This window comes from Haemaphysalis longicornis, unplaced genomic scaffold (assembly GCF_048455015.1).
Source record: "Haemaphysalis longicornis isolate Haplotype H1 unplaced genomic scaffold, Haemaphysalis longicornis Haplotype H1 scaffold_10, whole genome shotgun sequence".
NCBI lineage: Eukaryota > Metazoa > Arthropoda > Arachnida > Ixodida > Ixodidae > Haemaphysalis > Haemaphysalis longicornis.
Window position 1 is genome coordinate 47,012,990 of NW_027526204.1, and position 20,308 is coordinate 47,033,297.

Below are 20,308 nucleotides of genomic sequence, written 5' to 3' on the forward strand. Positions count from 1 at the left end.
ATCGTGACCCTCGCGAGGGGGATGTTTCACTGCGTCTTCTCTCGGTCGCGGGACCCGTGGCGCCATCTGGCGGAGGAGCGGCACAACTCGTAGCACTTTCTTTGAAAAAGCGCCTCGAAAGCGCGGCAAATATGAAATACGGATGACGCGCTTTCGAGGCAATCTGCCGGCGCGGCTGCTTTGTGTACAGACTCGGCGGCGAGCGTCCCGGGATTCTGGGGCCGACCGAACCCCATTTTTTGAAGTGCCCTGAACAGACATTACCTAAACAGACGCTACCATTACATGTTGTTTCGCGATGTGACCTTGCCCGCGGCACAGGTAACACCGCGGGACTCCTCTGTCTGCGTTCGCCCGCTTCGGTTTAAAAGCGTCTGCGTGAGGGGTTCCCGGTTTCGAAGCGCGCCCCGTTGCTTTCGCCTGTTCGAATGTTTGAAGCCCGTTTTCCACCTCGGTTGGTTTCAGCCAACTCTCCCCTTCTCCAAGCCGCACGTACTCGAGGCCCTCGGCGATGAGACTAGCCTTAATCCGATCCGCTACAATTAGTTCAGTTAGGGTCTCCTTGGAGCCTGCCCCCCCTCGCCTGTATGTAGTACGCAAAATACGTTCTCACCCGAGAAGTAAACTGCGCCCAAGTCTCGTCTTTTCTTTCAGCGGCACTCTCGAACCGATCCAGGTACTCTGCCGGTGTCAGTCGCAGCTCGCTCAAGACAGCTTGCTTAACTGCCTCATAGTCCATACACTCCTGCTGGCTGAGGTTCCGCAGTAGGTATCGGACAGGTTCGGTCAAAACCGGCATGATGTGGTGTACGCGGCTGTTATCTGGCACCTCGAATGTTACCAATAATTTTTCCACCTCATCAAACCATAGTGGCGCGTCCGCATCGCACGGAAACTGGTAGCCTTTCAGCACCTTGGATCACTACGCAACGGGGTCCAAGCTCGCCTGCCGGCGATCGGTGCCTTCCGAACCCGTGTTCGGTGGTCCACTGGTGGAACTCTGGAGCTCGACTCTCCGAAGAGCGATTTTTTTCAGACTCGAGATCCAATTCTTTAATCCTAAGTTCCATACGCTTCAGCGTAATGGCTTCTGATTCGCTTGCTACTGTTGGCAGTAGCGTCTCCTGCTCACCCCCTGCCACGCCCGGGGCCGCCTGCCGTTCCGGACCATTTCCGATTGTTTCCAGAGGCCTTGGCGGGTTGTCCGCATTACTGTCCTTGTCCATGCTAGCCCCCTTACTTCGCGTCACAACCATGCACCTTCCTACCTGCACGCCATGCCAACCTTAAATGCACGCAATAAATCCCACTCACTCGACGCAGGCGCCTCGACGGTGCGTCGCCGAGAGCACGGTGCTTGGTGTTGTGGTGGTCGCCTTCGATGATGGCTTGTTGGCTGGCGTGTTTCTACCCTCAGTCTTCAGACTGGATGCTTGCCGAGGCTGCTGTCTCCCCGTCTGGGTCGTTGCAGGGCGGGTTCAGTCGTTCGTCGTTGACGCTCCGAAGTGCCGAGTTCTGTCGTGGCTGCGCCAGTAGAAACCCCTCTTTCAGGGTTCGTGGTTCGTTGACGGCGGCGAAGGAGCATTTCGCTGCCAGTGCTCGGCGGTGGTGGTTGCCAGGGATGAGACAAGGGAACGGCGACGGCAGTTTCGTTGAGCAAAACGAAGAAAACTGTATTTACATTTACAGAAGTTGGTTACAGATGGTTGGTTACAAAATTGATTAAATATGGCTGTCTTAGCGAACGACCCTTCGAGTTGCGCCCTAGGTATCAGGCCTTAGCGGTCGACTCTGCGTTACGCCCTAGACGGCCGGGTTCTGACGTGCACTAAGCACGGAGGCTCGCTGGTCTTTGATGACATCTAAGATTACAGCCAAGTCTCCCGCTGACCGTTATGCCCGGGATTATAATCCCTCGTGTCCATTGTGAGCCGGGCAGCACACCTGATTGGTCAGAGCAACATCTCGAATTCCGCCAATCGTCGCGCCAAACGCCGCCTTCCCAACTTCGTGCACTTCCCTCCTCTCCCAAGATGGAGGAAGCGTACACGTGCAAGGGGCAGCTTTGCCATTGCCAGGGTGGCCACTAGGCGCCGCGGGACTTTCAAAAGCCGCTGCCCGGGCTTACGCATTACAAGCGTAACACGGTGGCCCCGAAAGACGCAACCCAAAGCGGCGTTTTACTGCCCTAATTGGCCACGCCCTTTCAGCGCATCCGAAGAAGGGAGCCGGGCTCTTCAGAACTGGGCCGGCGGCCACCAAGAGAAGAAGGGGTGGCGCTTACAAAGAACGTAGTCCCGGCATAAGCACCGTGAGAGTGACACGATGACCTCGGAAGCACTCAAGGGCGCGTTATTCAGAGGCGTCCAAAAACGGAAGCCGCTTTCCCCCCAAGAAAAACCAATTATGGCGGCGGCCATTAAGAGAAGTGGGGGAGACAATGTTGCGCGGCCGCTCAGCCTGCGCATCTTATCTCTCAATCTCCCTTCCTCCGCTATGCCCAAAGGCGGCAGCAGCCCTACAGCCCCAATCTACGCCCTTTTGAACTCTATTGTTCAAACATAATGCACAACTTGCCCAACAGTTTTATTTGATGAAATACCGGCAGTGCCCAAGCCATTTCTTCTTTCAATTCAGAAGACTTTGGCCACAGATCTTGGAGTGCATTTTGCTGAGTTTGAGAAAACTAGCTTGGCTGACCTGGCTCCTTCGTGGGACGTATGTCCTTTGGTTTCGATTTGTCCTTTATGGAGATTGACAAAAAATAGCCCTCGCCCAGCTTCGCACACTTGTTCAAAAAAATAGCTTCAGAAGAATAACTTCTACAGCACTTTTTATACCTACAAAACAAGTACAAAGCTTTTCAATTCTACGCAAATGCTTCCACGTTCAAGGACGCCGGTTCATGTGCTGTACATGATCCAAACTTTTCTATGTGAAACCAATGCCTAAAACCGCGTCCATTTTCACAGCAGAAACGCATGGTCTTATGGCTGTAGAATATACGATTCAAGGCAAAGTACACCGGTCAGTGGTATTCACCGTCTCTCAAGGAGCAGGGCGGGCTTTGTCCTCAAGCGAATTACAAAAAAAATCTAGTGTTCAAGAGGCTCCTAAAGCTTCTCTCCTGAGCCCACAAGTAGAAACTGGAAATCACGGTCTGCTGGGTCCCAAAATAACGCGGCATAGCCGAAAATGAGCAAGGAGACAGAAATGCAGTAGCCGTTGCTCTTCGGAGTATCATAGATGTTCGATTCCTCCCCTACGAGGCTCCTAAATTGTACACGTAAAAGAGACTGCCAGATCATTGCCAGGAATACTACAGTATGCAAAGAGAAAATAATTCCAGAAGCTTAAAACTCAATCAAGGTAAATCAATCACTGAGAAAAAGAATCCTATCACATAGGTTACTCTATGTAGACTGCGAATAGGGCATATTATTGCTACCTTGGTACGGAACATCTACGCTGCCGATGATGTGAAAGGTGGCTCTCAGTAGTAGATGTGCTCGGATTCGGACTCGGAAAAACTCTATTTGTGATTTTAAGGCGACGATTTTTGAGCGTCTCGACGCAGGTTTGGCGTCGTCCTACAGTTTGCCGTTACTAGGCGCAGAGCCAACGCTTCCCGTTGCCGGGTCGCCTAGTTTGTGCTTTTAGAACGCACCCCGGACTTGATGAACGGCCCCGAGTTGAGGGTCCTTGCCGTTACTGCGTCCTGCGTCCTGGAGCTGCGGGGGAAAAGTTCTTGATTCAGCTTCGTTTTGAAATCAGGCACAGTCACAGAAAATGTAGCACACACTTGACACACACTCGTAGAATAAAGTCCTGGATGAAACCTGTGCAGCGTTGCCGGAGCTAGGATGGACCCGGTCTGGAGCTACCGTAGTAACGCTGCCTGCTCCTGGCTCATGCCCTTGTGGGGGAATGGAATGACCCGTCTAGCCAGGCCGTAGGCCTTGGTGATCTCGTTGAAGCTCACAGGGCGATCTTTGTTCTTGAACCACCACGGACGGTCCGTTTCGCGCGTGAGTGCTCGCGCCTGCGAGTCTACCATCTCGTCGTGGTTGTACGGAGTTGCGCATTCGCCCATGTCACAAGCGTCTTGTCACAAGCTTTTCTGCCCTGGAGCCTGGCCTCACCGATGATGGTGGCTGCCTTGGCGCAAACGCGACCTCTACCGTAGCTGCGTACGGTCATTCTCGAGTCACACAGCACTAGGCAGCACTCAGCCTCTGAGATGGCCAGGGCGATGGCGACCTCCTCGGCGTCCGTGGCGTCGGTGCACCGTACACCCGTAGCCGTGGTCTTTGTCCCGTGGAGGACGTAACGGCAACCGTGACGTAGCCTTCATACTGGTACTCTGCCGTGTCGGTGTAATGCGCGTGCCCGTCCTGGGCGTGCATCTTGATGAGGGCTTTGGCCCGCGCTGCACTTCTCTCCTTGTTGTGCTCTCGGTGCACTTTCTGGGTATTTCATCAACGCATATGTGCGCCGTCGCATCCTCCTTTATGTCGCGCTTTTGCCGGTCCGGCATGCGGGGGCTGTAGTCAAGTTTTTTGAGGATTTGACATCGCGTCTCTGTCATCGGGAGACGTTCCAGCTGTGCCGGCCACTGCGCCTCCGCGATTTCTTCCAGGCTATTGTGCTCTCCTAGCTGCTGCTACATGTGCTAACCGCGCCGTGCTCGTGGTTAGTAGTTGTGTTAGTAGATGTGAATGAAAACTACTGGAAGACCAAAGAAAGCACCACTTCTCAGAATGATACGCATGAATGGTGCCTCAAGATCGGTTGCTATATTTACCTGTTGAGCCAATGTTCTGTCCTAAACTACTTTTTAGTATCTCTAAGATGTACAGTTTTAATGTACATCTTCACATCGTTCATCAACCCAGTCATCACATCCCGCTTGAGCCCGGGAGAGTTTGGTCTAGCTACATTATGGACGGTGGCACAGGGCACGTCTAGTGAATTTATATCATAACGATATTTGCTTTTGCTTGGCTCTGTACACGTCTTATATAATAGTTTCCTTTTTAAGCTGCAATTATAAATATCTGATTTACAGGGTGTCAAACTGGAACCCAACTAAACCGAAGACCGCCACCAAACCCGTACTTTTTGGCGAAATTGAACGCGACGTCGAACGGAAACGGAACCTAAAAAATAAGTAATGGCTGACGGTTCACGGCGAAATAGTTTGACAACCTGTCGTCGATACTACACAGTCATTGTCATTCAGGCCTTTTGTATTTCACGTGAAATCTCCTTCGTCACGTCTCGCGTACTTTGTCCCTTTAGGGCAGCCAAAACAATGTCTGCGCTCTGTACCTCGTCGCAGCATAGGAAAAGAGATGTCTTGCAGTGCTTCAATTATATGCTGCTGCTGGCCGCACGTGCAGAGTGCAAGACTGAACAAGCCACACTTTCGGTATCCTACAGGCGATAATAAACATCAACATTTCCCTCTTTTCGTGCCACATTATAGGAGCAATGAGGCTGCAAGATTATTGCATTGTGAAATGGTGAATGCCCACACCGCAAATGTTCCTCGTGGTTGCATATCATAATTTTCTTGAAGGGGTACCAGACACGAATAGTGCAAATACTTGACAAGTCTTACTCCCAGGACTGATTCAGTGGCTGAGCCTCTGGCGGGGATATATGTTCGATAGAGGCCCCCGGCAGCTGCTTTTGTAATGCACACGAAAACTAAAAACGTGTTTATGTTTTTACTTGGACGCTGGTTAAAGATTTCCAGGTTCTCAATATTTTTCTTCTACCCTGCGGTATACAATGAGTCTCATAGCACAGGCAAAGCTTCAAAACATTTTCACAAGTGAGTTTGTGGGGATAAACAAAAAGTAAAATCGTTTCACTTAGGGTAAAATGAACCCGCATATAATTCGTGGAGGAATGGTTCTGCTCTTTTTCGGTGCCTTCAGACATTCAACCAGCACTAAAATAAGGGGTATATTTCTCTGTAGACGTTCTTACTTTGTCCGACTGTTTACACAACAAAACTTGCGATCACTGCGATGCATGTGGCGCTGCGGTGCTTTGTACACCCGCAAGTTGATCACGACGGGTTGAGCTGGCAAGTTTTAACCGGCCATTTTCCCTCTTACGTTGACCTCGGAACATTGCTACAAACCACTCCAGTATATCACCCCCTTACAGCCGGCAGTATCAGATCTCATGTTTTGTAGCTACAAAACTACACATAAACGCAACATGGTTTTGATGCATATGATAAACAACAATATTGACGATTTGTAAAAGTTCAAAAGTCCAAGAAGGCGTTTTTATATCGTTTTCAAAATTAGAACAAAACTTCCGACTCATGCGGAAGAGATAATTTTTTGAAATGTACCAATAATTACATAAACTATGATTGTCGAGAAAAATAAAATATAACAAATTGAACTTCCTAGCTCGCCATGATGCACAAAACGGGACCTAAAATTTTGAAAATTTCTGGAGATTAGCCATGGTTGTCATTTTATTTGTAAAAAAGTTGCTTTCTGAAAACCAAAATAAAAATGTTATATGCTTTTAAAGGAGTCATGCGGACAAAATTTAGGTTCTTGTATTACAAACATTTGGTGTTAATGCCACTAGATCTTTTTCGTCCAAAGACAATGCTAATTCACTGGGATATCAAACAATTTAGGGCATAATTTTGATGATCCCACTGAATCATGCGTTTCGGAACGTCTGTGGTGACGTACCCAGGAAAACTACTGATTCGATCGTGAGTATGCGGACTGGGGATGCAGGGAGTGGCAGAACGCCTTATTTACTGTCGGTCCGCGTAGGTGACGTATTCATGCCGCTCTCAAGCGCTCTCCACCATTGCTTTATTTTTGACAGGATTTGTGTGTTTTTATATTTGTTATGGTTGATAGTACTCGTTTCGTGAAACATTTTATATGCTAGACCAACAGAGTAAAAAATAACAATGTTCTTGTGCCAGTTAGCCAACCTAAGCTGAACGCACCGGATGGCTATTGCGCTATAACCGGAAAAGTGCGTGCAGTACGCACTGGTGCTTCTATGCGTACGTGCTCCTTCGTAACTTGCATTGTTTACCCCAGCAAGCCAAAACGTAAAGGGGGTGCCCGAAAAGGCCCTCCTACAGGGGTTAGCGAACAAATATCTTCCTCTGGGCCCTTCCGAGGATGCGGACTATCCTCGTTACCGGGGGTAACGGTGGAGGAGCTGGATTCACCTTTCACTGAATCCGAAATTTGGGACGTCCTACTCGAGCTCAATGGACGCTCTGTGCTGGGCCCGGATGGAATCTCAAATAAGCTCTTACGTAACTTTGACGGAAAATCTATGGCGAAGTTAACTGGGGAAGTCAACAATACCTTGGAGATCGGGCTCGTGGCCGATCCCTGGAAGGCAGCCTCGGTGGTGCTCATCCCAAAGACAGGCAAACCTCTGACGCCGGACAACATGGGGCCCATTTCGCTTACGTCCTGTGTGGGCAAGGTGGCTGAACATGTGATTCACATTTGGATTTCCCGATACGTAGAAAGCCAGGAGCTGTTTCCCCCCAATATGGTAGGATTTAGACCTGCACTATCCACACAGGACGTCATGCTCCTTCCCAATGAACAAATTATTGACAACTACACCAGGGATACTAGGGCCATACTCGCGCTAGACCTGGCCAAAGCTTTTGATAATATCTCGCACAAATTTGTGCTTGAGGCGATCTCGGATATGGGCCTGGGACAACGTTTCCACGCATATGTTAGCTTCTTTCTCAGGGATCGCAAGCCTACCATCCTATTCTGTCAAATTAAACCTGAGGAATTTACCTTGAGAGCTAGAGGCACCCCACAGGGTGCAGTCATCTCTCCACTTCTCTTCAATATTGCCATGAAGGGCCTTTCGGAGCGACTGGCCATGGTGCGCGGGACCAACCATGCTCTCTACGCGGACGATATCACTGTGTGGTGCTTGGGAGGGCCCTACGCTGAGGTAGAGCAGGCGCTTCAAGAGGCATTAGACATAACGGAAAATTTTCTAGTTGATTCAGGAATGAGCCTGTCACCGGCCAAGTCCGAGTTATTACTCTAGAGACCCACTCGACACGGTATGAGGAACCTCACTCCTTTAGAGCAGATTCCCATAGCTATATACACACGGAAGGGGCAGAGAATCCCCAGGGTAGACTCCATCAGGATCCTCGGTCTTCTACTAGAGTCAAAGGGGCGGAACTTTAAGATAATAGCCCGCATCACCTCCAAGACGAAAAACATGCTTAGGCTCATACTCAGAATCTCTGACCGCAAGGGAGGGTTGAGCGAGAGTAATCTCCTTCGGCTCTACCATGCCTTTCTTATAAGCCACATTAACTGCGTCGCTTCGCATCTGCACTGGTCCAAAAAGGAGGAGGCCAAAATCGATGCACTAATGCGCAAAAGCGTAAAGCGAGTTCGACGCTTGCCTCTCAACTGAAACATCGAAAAGCTCATGCAATCGGGCATGCATACTTATTTCTCGGAGGTGATCGTGGCCCAGAAGACGGCTCAGGTGGTGCGTCTATCGTCCTCGCGGGCTGGTAGGCGCATCGCGGAATCGATTGGCTGCGGTCTTAACGAGTCTAACGAGCGTAAAGTGGCCTTATCGCCATCGTTCAAAAGTACGTTTACAGTACGCCCGCTTCCAAGAAATGTCCATCCGCAATACCATGTAGGGCACCACTTAGCTCGGGCCCGCTCTTTATTGACCTCAGTTGCAGAGAGTCCAGAACTCACGACCTTTGTCGATGCAGCCCAGTACGAGCGCTCCGACTGCTTCGCAGTGGTCTCGGTCGACCATAGTGGCAAACTCCTATGTTCTGCCTGAGTGAAAAAAGTATCGGCAACGGTGGCTGAGCAACTCGCCATTGCTATAGCAATGAAAGACCCATCGCGTCCAGATATCGTTACAGATTCGCGGTCCGCCGCTAGGGCTTTCGCCTTGGGCTCGATCTCGCGAGAGGCAGCGGCCATCCTGGGCAGCGAGGGCGCTGCTGGATTTCACATCAAAAATGGTTCCTGGCCCACATGGGGGCCAACGTACATCCCTATGTTCCCAACGCTAATGAGTTTGCCCATGACCGTGCGCGAGGTTTCGCCCACCGCGGCTGTCCTTGTGCCATTAGTCGTCTGTCTAAATTTGTTGCGGTTTAAATTTGCACTATGAAGTACCAACTAGCTCGAACCCTCACGTGGTCCCGGCGAATTTGTAAGCAGGGTCGCCGGGAGGTGCAGGTAACTCGCTCCTCACCTTCCACGAGGTCACGACTCATTACCAACTTTCTCAAAAGACTTTTTCGCTTCCTCACCTTCACCTCACTCGACCGCTATCGTCGGTATTCAGGATGCTCCAAACGGGATCTTTGCCTTCGAGGGGAAGGTTTAGCCGCTTCTCGCCAAACATAGAACCGCATTGTCCCGACTGCGGGGAGGCGCACTGCTAACTAGCACATATGCTCTGGCAATTTCCTGCGTTACGTGATGCAGAGTTCACCAAAGAAGAGGACTGGGAGAAAGCCCTTAAGAGTGGCGACCTTTTTTTCAGCTTCGGGCTGTCCAGAGGGCCGGCGAGAGGGCGGAGGGTCACGGCCTTCCGGTCCCTGCGTGGGAGCGGCCCGCGACTGTCACGGACTCCCCTTGATAGGGGCGCTCCAAGGCAGTTCCACAGGACCTGAATGAAGTTCTTTGTCTGTCTGTCTGTCACTGCTAGAAAAATATTACGCAATAAACGTAATTGCAAACATTTCGCTTTGCAACCTTATAAAGCCTGTATTAGTTGCATTGGATTTCGCCATCCGCAGACAATCTTACAGCTGTCAATAATACCTCATACGTTCTAGTGTTCCGGAGCCGCAAATGAGCTAGTGGGTCGGGTGGCCATTCTCTTTTGCTTACATAGCTGTTAGAGTAAAGTTTGGTTTGCGTTATTCTAACAATGCAATGTTTCAAATGAAATAAACTTGGATTTTGCCGACATGGCCTCTTAACAAGTGTGCATTGAGTCGAGAGAACAATGCCTGCAAGAATAGCTGCAATATGTTGTGTTTTACACTAGAAAAGTTTCCAATGTTGAGTGATCCGTTCAACAAGAATACCAAAAGCCGTCTTTGAGATTTTCTTACAAAAAACATTTTCTTTCCTGCGAAGTAACTGTAGATATCTTATACGTCATGTCAAGGAACTATGTATAAATTTTTCGACCGAATAAAAAATGACGAGCAAGCGTACTTGTCTTATCTCTCGTGAAAATAGTCCAAAATATAGTCCCTTGCGCGACATCATGGCTGGTTTAGGAAAGGGCTGGCGAACCACCATTAGTTTTTTTTTAACTTATGACTGGCCCAACAGTTCACATCTCCTCCTTGAAAGCGCATCACTGTTATTCTGAAAAAGCAATGTATTGAATTTTTATTGTTCTGTGTGGTCTTTAACTAGAAACGTTTTTTCTCACTTTACTTATAACTCAAAGCATTGAACCGCTTCACACACCGGTTCGGCCCCATGATTTAGTCGAACCGGAACTGAACCGGAACGAAATGGATTTACCTGGGCACGAAGTTTTCCCAAACTGTACCCAAACTGGACTTATTTGCGTCTTGACACACTCTTTTCGCAAATATTCTATTTCATGTTTTCGACTCAGACAGGTCACAATCATTGTGCTCGCGGTCCTTGGCTTTGATGCCCTTGCGCCAAGAAAATCTAATATGGTCATCATGATTTTTTTTCGCAAGCATCATTCTACTTTGTTTGCTCACCGACGTCCGTGAGGGCTGTTTCTACCAAACTGCGCTCACTCGCGCCAATGCTAAACATGGAAACTTGGTATTTGCAGAATTTGGCCATGTTAGCAAACGAGCACAATTTGTTCCTGCATACAAGATTTTCATTGACGCTTTCTTAAAATTATGAACAAAATTCAAAATGTTTTAATTATAATATTGTTTACCCCGTTATAGCAATCTTTCCCGAAAGCAGGCGTATGTTTGAACTCATGCCTGGTGCGAATGATCAGTTGGCTGACAATTTTCGATTTATTCCTTCCATATCTTCTTCTTCCAGAAATATTTTAACAAAACTCCACAGAATGCTTTGCAAACCAAGCTTTACGGGATCAAAACACAGGTGTACAGCAGGTAAGTCCGAAACAAAACTGTTGACATCAAGGAAGAATGGCTGGTCGGAAATAATGCGATCACCTATTAATACAAGGAGAGCAAATCAATATGTAGATATTTCAAATTTTAAACATTTGAGTGTGTTACTCGCCAAACGTACACCTCTGCTATCAGTCTTGCCAAAATGACGGGCTTCAGCGTAATGAAGACATGCCTCACCAGATCGCGCTGTAACCAGGCCGCCGTGGCTGTATCACCAGTTTACCTACAATCGACCACTGACTCACGAGTCAGTGGTTTTTTTTTAGGTAAACTGGTGATTGTAGGTAAACTGATTGTAGGTAAACTGTTGAAGTCGCGACTTCACCCTCGATCTACCGGAAACGCATGTGTGAGAGGTCACTACTGACGGCAGAGTCCCAGCACAAGACGGTAGAGGCCTTCGTCGACGCTGGGGCCAAGGATGGCGTTTTATCCACTGTGATGCAGTGTGCCGTCTATCCTGACGCCTCTCAAACCTGCCTCTACCAAACCATCCGCACCCTTCCGTCTCTACTGGCGGAGCTCACAGCCATCCGGGATGGCCTACAGGCACTAACGCCGGCCCTACAGCCCGCCCCCGTGAGTGCCATTCTACATCGTTATACGGACTCCACCGCGGCGATACGGGATTTACGCCAAGTATCGAACAATTGTACTATATCAAGGGACATCTACACACTACTAGACATGTACCCCTGCCCTCTCCTTCGTTTGTGTGTTCGGTGGAATACCCTCCCCGCTCACACTTCAGCGGGTAGGGCTTGTCACCCTACGTCTATTCCTCGGCCGCTGCCAATGTTAAAAACCGTTCCAATAGACAACTTTCTCCGACGGAAAGACGATCTGCGTCGCGCCACACGTGCCCTTATCCCACCGTGTGGAACGGACCTCCCCAGTAGACTGTCTCACTGGGAAGAGGTTTTGCTGCGCAGGCTTCGCGTTGGACTGGCGCTTTCACCTGCTGTGACCCGGGCATGGCCACCACGCTACCAAGCGCCGTTGGATGACACCTGCCCCTTCTGCACAGCTCCTGCAACACAAGCTGATGCAGACCGCCTAACATGGGCGTGTCCTTCACTAAACTCAGCCAGAAAGTGACACCTGAGAGGCACAGGTCTCCATCCTGGAAGACCCCCCGACCTCCAGCGGTGGCTCTGGCGACCCCACCACCGCTCCCTTCTTGTCTTCCTCCTAGAGACGGGTGCCCATCTCTTCCTGTAATATGTTTTTATGCCAACGGGCATGATATCGCAAAAAAGAGAACTTCAGCACAATTTACACAACTTCGAGATGTTTACCGTGCGGGAAAATCCTGACAGATGAAACCATAAAATGATACAGGGGCACAATGGAGAAAGGCACGTGGTAATTCTCAACTTCGCTGCTACTAACCATTCTAATGACTAAATCGCGTCTGCAGTGAAGCGATCCAAAGCTCTTCAATTTGGAAGAAAAAAAACAAAAGAAAATGGAAAGTATAGAAAACAAAAACAAATGTGTGGACTTGTTCCAGCTGCTCTAAATTGCACATTATTATCGATAAGTGGTCGTCTTGGCGTTCAGTGCCGTTATTGTAAGCGTTCTCCATTTTTTGAAACAACTAATGTGCTTTCTAGGAGCCGTGACAGGCTCTTGCGGGAAATAATAGAGGCGCGTGAAATTGTGCACGCAGATGATATTCGCCTTTGTGTCGCTTCAGCATCGCTGTTGGGCAAAGAAATTGCATTTCTTTTTTTTTTTTTGTAATCGCGTTTATTGATGATCTGCTGGAGGCGGAATGTGTGTCATGGTGAAAGTGTGCGCTTTCATTTGTAGGCTTTTTGTAGTTTTGCTTTTTGTAATATTGCTTTTTCGTCGTTGTAGCTTTCCATTTTAAACTTCACTTCTTTTCACGTGCCTTCTTGATAGTTGAAGATATGGCGTGAAAATCAACGCACTCAGTTAGTCTGGGCTGCGTAGTGTGTGTTGTTCAGTTTGTCCTGTCCTTTTAGCGCAATTTTATTTTTACCATGTCAGACCATCTAGCCCGTCATATTGCTTTTGATGTTCTGAAATACAAATGTACTGCCTTTATTTTATTTAAATGCTTCTACCACTTCCCCAAACTCTGTGTCCGCATTAGTACGAAAACGTTGTACATACAATGACTTCACTTAAAGGTATACGCCAAACAGCTGGCAGGGAAACCAGAGCAATCTTTGTTGCTGTTAGACGTTGGTACATGCGGACCCCAGAGATTTCTCCCCGAATAATTTAGGTGCATTTGTTATCTACATTTTGATATGGACATTTTTTACGTAGGCCGAAATGATCGTTAGCACAATCTTTACCAGGACCCAAACTTTAGAGTCGACTTAGTCCTGGCTTATCCTCGCTCCGTCTCTTTAAAATGCACTTCACTGGCTTGAATGTAAAGTGGGAGCTTGAAGTGTCATCCATACTTCGCATTCATTGGCCACTTGTGGAAAATATTGCGATATTCTTCGCAGATATAACACCACTTCAAGGTCGGCCGAGGTTCTCGCCGAATCATCCTCTATTCATTCCGTCTGCGTGTTAAGCATTTGGCACCGTAAATCAGCCAAACGTGGGAAATAGGAGTAGAAAAGCCAGCAGCCAGCCATTAATAACTTGGTTCTGAAAGGTCGGGTTTCATTAGATTTTTATAGAATACTGCATCCGTTTTGTTTTCAGAACAGTCGTACTGTACTCAAAATGTACATTTCATAACCTAGCAGGCCTGTCTGCCGTCGACGACTCGCGATATCCCTGATAAACCACGTACATAAAAAAAAACTAGAAACGTGTATGTTTTTAGTATGCATAATAAATGTGATCTCACAACATACAATCCTGAATATTGTAGCGCTTTGCTATGCAGTTAGCCACATCAGCGGTTTTGTAGGAAGCTCCTAAAGGAAACAGCCCTTTAAACCTTTGACACCCAGTGGTAGTAAAAAATAAACCTGCTTTAGCGAACGTGCCTTATTTTACAACCCATGTCATTCATCCTTCTACTCTAAGCAGTCGAGGAGTGCGTGGCCTTCTGTCTAAGAGCAAAAGCTTTTATCCATATTTCACTTCTTTTTCAAGCATTTGGTGTGGCGGTGTGGCCAGTGGTCCGCCAAAACGACAGGCGAAATTTTCCTCGTAGGAGTTACTCCCTTCTAAGTGAAGTACCTGCAACCTGTATGCGAATTACAATACCGTCTTCAAGGCAGCATTTCTTCACTTCTTTTACGAGTGAATAAGCTGTATTGGCTGCGGCGTTCCCCTATACTGCAGGAGGGTACTACTACACTCACATGGAAAGCATTTCGTTACGCCCTAAAAGCGCTGTGATATTCCTCGCTAGCCAGCGTGTTTTCGCTTGTCCTGCTAATGTCCCACCCTCCCCACGACGTTACTGCGCAGAGTTATAAGCAAACAGGAAAGCACAAGTAATTTTAAAACATGATAAAGAAGAATAAACAAACTCAGACTTTGTTTTCAAAGAAAAAATCACATAACAATCGGTTCGTTCAACACTAATTTTGAAATAAAATATAACAGCATAAAAGCGGGTCCTACTAGGAGACAAAGCTTCTATTAGGACACAATCGAGAAAAATTTAAAAAAAACTTGCTCATCTGTACTAACGTGAAACCTGGGGAGGGGCGAAGCATGCAGTGTATAAGTGTATTGTTGGCGCCTTGGTGTTTTTGCCAACGGAGATGAAACCGTTGGCGGTTAGAGGAGTACAGCTTTGCTATAAACAAGTGTCCCGGTGTTTTTTAATACGAGCTACGAAGACTTCCAGCGCGATGCGTAAACGAGTGTGCCGGTGTTTTAGTATCATGACTACATGAGACGATGGTTACCCCGACGACATGAAACGCTGACATCCCGAGCTCCTGAGGGGGTTGGCCCCCAAAAAGCAACAAAGAAACTGAGACCACTGAAACTGGAAACATTAAATCAAGACAATAAATATGACTGTAACACCCAGAAATCAAAAGGGACAGACATTAGCACGAAAAGCTGCAAGAAATGCGGCGGCGGCGGAATAGCTGCCACCACCTAAAACATACTGGCTTTCTGTACATTAGTGAGTGCTTCACACAAACTGGGAAGGCAGCTCTTATTAACGACACTTGAAAAAGCAATATCAGCGTCGAAAGCTATAACTCATTAAATATGTCATCAGCACAAATAAGACAAAAAGACAGTGACTCTACATTAAATTTATGTTGGGGGAGACAGTAGGAAACAGCATGGAAGATTCCCAGTGAGTTTTCTTGTAATGTGGTCCTAAATTCTAGATTGCGCTAGTAATCTTTAAAAAAGGCATAAATTAGTACTAAAAATAAACATGCTTGCGCTGACGGCTTCGTAATACTGGTGGCATCCCTCAAAACTGTAAGTACCAGGGCATTGACTCCAGAAGCAAGAAGGCTTGCTTCGCCTTTGGCGCGAATTACACACTGAATGGCCACAGCAACAATGGAAACCATTCCATGATGTCTAAGGCTGTGGGGTAAACTGTCTCGAATGCGACGGCCGCTCCTGGTGATGCCTCGGGATTCTCTCTAGGGAAAAAAATCTTCGGGCAAGTGAAGGGGTTAACAGCGCATGAAGATGGTGACGCGCAAGGAAGAGAAGACAGGACAAGCGCTGAACTACAACAAATTTTCATTCCGCCGAGAAAGACATAAACCAAGACGAATCCAGTAAAAAGGTTCAACAAAATGTGACCAAAACTTTTACCTCACGCCCTTCTTTATACGCTCATTGGTCCAGATACTGTTTTCCCTTTTTTTGACGGCGCAGCAGATGGCATGCTGACGCAGTTTTCATTAGGATGGTCAATCTCGAGTGCTTCGATAGCCTCTCGCGTATGCTTCCCTTTTTTTATAAAAACCACTGCGCACTTTCCGAGCAGGGGAACGCAAGCACAATATTTGCAGTGCGAACCTAGGTGGCCCGAAAGAACACCCTTTCCTACGAAGTTCTTGTGCTCCCGCAGCCTACCATTCAGGCATCAACGCGTCTGGCCCATATGGGTTGTTCCATAATCCAAGGAGAGAGAATAAACAACACCTTCATCACATTGAACAAATTTTTGCCTATGTTTCTCCAGAAGCCCACTTTTTCTTTCCCCTAACCATTTACCATCATACACAACTTAGAAGAGTTTCTTAGGCGCAGATAAAATTACTTCAACACCTGTGCGCATGCCCGTGTTCTTGAGGTTTTGCGCAACCCTGTGCATATAAGGAACCACCACAAAGTTTTCTTTCGTTCGCCTTATCCCCGGACAGTCTTGGTCACCACGTTTTAACCCTTTCAATGAGTCACGAGCCACTGCTGTCAGCAAATGTTGCTGGTACCCAGCAGACAGCAGGCGGTTAATTTGAGCCATGAACCCCGCAAGGGGCACCTTGAGCAATCTTGGTGACGGTAGTGGCGATACCGAGGATACTGAGTGGCGATACTGAGAAAGGCCCAAAAAGCCAAATCCGAGAGTAACAGCCCCGAAAGACGACACATGAACACACACACACTCCAACCATTCTTAAATGTAAATAATCGGAGCAGAAAACATCATCCAATGTAACAGCAGAGGCCGCCTTAAAAACCTTGACGATGTGTATGAGATGCTGCATGCCAGTCAGCCAAGTATCATGCGTCTCCAAGAAATTCACCTCAATTCCATACAGACAAATTTCTTAAAGAGGTACCTGGTATTCAGAAAGGATAGGGTTGGCTGCACCCACTCGTCCGGCAGTGTGGCCATTGTCCCCCAGAAATCATTAGCATGCCACCCTTTTTCTTTAAACACTGTCCTTGAGGCTGTAGCGATCCGTGCTATAATATTCAATAGCTTGATAACAATATGCTCCATTTACATCTTTCCTGATTTTGCGCTGCTGAGCTCCGATTTCGAGGCACTGGTTGACCAGCTGCCCGAACCATACATACTAACAGGCAACCTTAATGCGCACAACTCTCTTTGGGGCTCCTCCAGAACGGACGTCCGAGGTCGCCTGATAGAGACGTTTCTTACATCCTCCACAGCATGCCTTTTCAACAAACAACAGTCTACATACCATAACTTAGGACACAATACATACTCACATCTTGACTGGGCTATTGGCTCCGCAGTTCTCTTTCCATGTCTTGAGTGGGGTGTGGGCACGGACCAATATGGTACTTACGATTTCCCCACCTAATTAACATATATAGGCACAAGCCCAAGCAGTCTATCTTCCCATAAAAGGTTTACGGAATCAAAAGCTAACTGGAGCACATTCACACAAACATCTCAACTACACCACACATCTATAAAACACCTATACGTGGAGGAAGCAGCCCAACTCATCAAGGCGCATATCCTCGCCGCCGCCGAAAACTCCATTCCCCAGGCCTCCAGTGCGTCCCGCAACCCAAGGAGGCCCAGGTGGAGTGAGGACTGCAGGCGGGCGCGAGAGGCCCATTACATTACATTTCCTTTAAACGGGCAAAAGCCTTTCGAAAGCGTGTGCGTCATGAGACGAAAAGGGAGAGTTGGCGCGCTTTCCTCATTTCCATCAACTCATACACAGACATTCACAAGGTATGGACAAGAATGCGTAAACTTAAAGGGCAACATACACATAGCCGGCCCCTGGTCAGTACATCAAGGGACGCACTAGAAGACACGGCTAACAGACTCGCACAACACTTCCAACACGTTCCCAGCTATGCACTACACAAACCCTTTCATGAAACACAAAACATCCTGTGAGAAGAAGTCCTTGCGAGATAGTAATAAGTCGACTTGACCTTATAACACCCCCTTCTCACTTCAAGAGTTGAAGATCGCACTCAGTACTTGTAAATTTTCAGCTCCAGGCGCAGACAACATTACATAAAGTATGATACAACAATTACACGCAGACACACTTGAAACACTTTTGCACCTCTACAACAAAATATGGCTTTCGGGGCACCTTACAGGGTCTTGAAAGGAGGCCACCGTAGTGGCTTTTCTGAATTAGGGAAAGGATCCGTCTTCCCCTGCTGGTTATCGTGCCATCGCCCTAACCAGCTGCCTGTGCAAGCTGCTCGAGAAGATTATCAATCCTTGGTATTCAATGGCATGGAATACATGCAGGCAACCAAGTTTGCGCCGCCATATCTGTGGCCAAGCGTCTTTTGCTAGGCGACGTTGTGCGCAAGGCCCGCAGATCAGGCACCCCTGTTCTCCTCAATGCAACCGTGTGTATGCCCCCACGGCCTCCGCGATCGGCGTCCGGCGGCGCGCTCGTTACGTCGGGCTCCGCGGGATGGCGGCACTTGTCCGTGCTAACCACGACTGTGAAACACATGACTGTGTTTCACGTTACGAACTCTTCGCCGAACGCAAAGTATTGCGTCGAGTTCACTGTGAGTACGATTAATAACATCTCTGTTGGCGCCACAGTTTAGAATCGGATTGGAACGGAGCAGATCACGCACGCCGGTGTCTTTTTTTTTCTTCGGCGTGCGGCCGCAGTGGCCCAGGCTGCGCCGTGTTCGTGGCGCATCGGCCATGTCTGTGGCCATTTTCAGTGTTGCCAAGCGAAGAAATTTACCTCTAAACTTTTCAACGAATACCCTCTATAGGAGGCTCGTGTACTTTCTAGAGTACAATGGTCTTCTTGAGAGCTGCCAGGCTGGCTGCCGGGCGGGGTGATCTACAAATTATCAACTTGTCTCTTTAGAGGCTTACATTAAGGATGCATACATATACAAGCAATAGTGCATGACGATATTTTTGATATTGAAAAGGCCTATGATACGGCATGGCGCTACGGCATTCTTAAAGACTTAAAATCTTTTGGTATTTCAGGTAACATGCTGAACACTCTCTCTAGTTACATGCCTTCCCGAGCATTTTATGTCAGAGTTGAGTCGGCACTATCAAATGTTCACGTGCAGGAGAATGGCGTACCTCAAGGTGGCGTTTTGAGCTTCATGTTGTTTATCGTTAAGATGAACTCTCTCCGAAAGGCACTGCCGCCCTCTATTTTGTGCCTCGTTTATGTCGATGACGTTTAAATATCTTTCAAATCATGTAACATCTCTATATGTGAACGTCAGGTCCAGTATGGGGTAAACACACTTTCTCGCTGGCCTGAAGAAAATAGTTTCAGACTTAATCCTGCAAAAAGTACCAGTGTTGTATTCAAAAAAAGGCGCGGCATTCTGCCTAATCCTGACATTAAACTCAATAGTGATTCAATCCCAGTGAAAAAGGAACACGTTTTTGGATGTGGTGTTTGACGAAAAACTCACTTTCATCCCTCACACAAAACGACTCAAACAAAAATGCCTCAAAACAATGAATATTCTAAAAGTCCTGTCTTACCAATCATACTGTGCAGACAAACAACTTCTGCTACGCCTGTATGCCGTGTGGGTAGGGTCCCGATTGGACTACGGGAGTGTTGTTTATGGGTTTATGGGTTGTTTATAAAAAACAGCACTGAAAATACTCGACCCAGTGCTTCACTTGTGGCTTCGCCTGTCTTGTGGCGCATTCCGTACCAGTCCTGTTCACAGTCTTTATGCAGAGTACGACACAGGGTGCTTATCGTACTAGAGAACATATGTTGACCTTCTATATGCCTCCAAAAGCTCATAAATAGATAACCATCCCTTTAAACCACTTTTTAATATACATCCACAACTGAACTCTTTTTAAACCGTCCATCAATTTCTCTTCCCTTCTCACAGAGAGTGAGGGACGAGATGACTATTCATGAGGTCTCCTTCTTCGACACAATCAAATCATCTCACACTGATCTTGTAGCACCATGGCATCTTCATCCTGTGTCGTGTGACTTGTCTTTCGTACAGTACAATGGGAACAGGACACCAAGAACTGGGATTTTGCAGCATTTCATGTATCTGCAGGACTAATACAGTGCTGCAGAGTTTTTCAGTGATGCATCTAAAACATTCACTGTGGTGTCTTGTGCTGCGCATAGACCCAATTTCGAAGCAGGTAGAACCATGAAAGTAAAGACAAGTATTTTTACGGCAGAAGCATATGGCATGTTTCTGGTAGTAAGTCACATAGTTGAGCGTCCTATTCCTAAATCCATCATC

At 47.7% G+C, this 20,308-nt stretch overlaps 1 protein-coding gene and 1 pseudogene across 4 annotated transcripts in view; one reads left to right on the forward strand and one right to left on the reverse strand.

Annotated features, from left to right (window-relative positions):
* Positions 1 to 20,308, forward strand: part of LOC144157724 (lipase member H-like) — a 219,323-nt gene that overhangs the window by 85,956 nt on the left and 113,059 nt on the right. For all 4 annotated transcript variants that reach the window (XM_077688502.1, XM_077688505.1, XM_077688503.1 and 1 more), the window contains exon 2: positions 11,097 to 11,170. In XM_077688502.1, coding sequence (XP_077544628.1) covers positions 11,122 to 11,170 — 49 coding nt within the window. In that variant the 5' untranslated portion in view covers positions 11,097 to 11,121. The remainder of the gene's footprint in view (positions 1 to 11,096; positions 11,171 to 20,308) is intronic.
* Positions 265 to 1,226, reverse strand: LOC144159818 (uncharacterized; annotated as a pseudogene).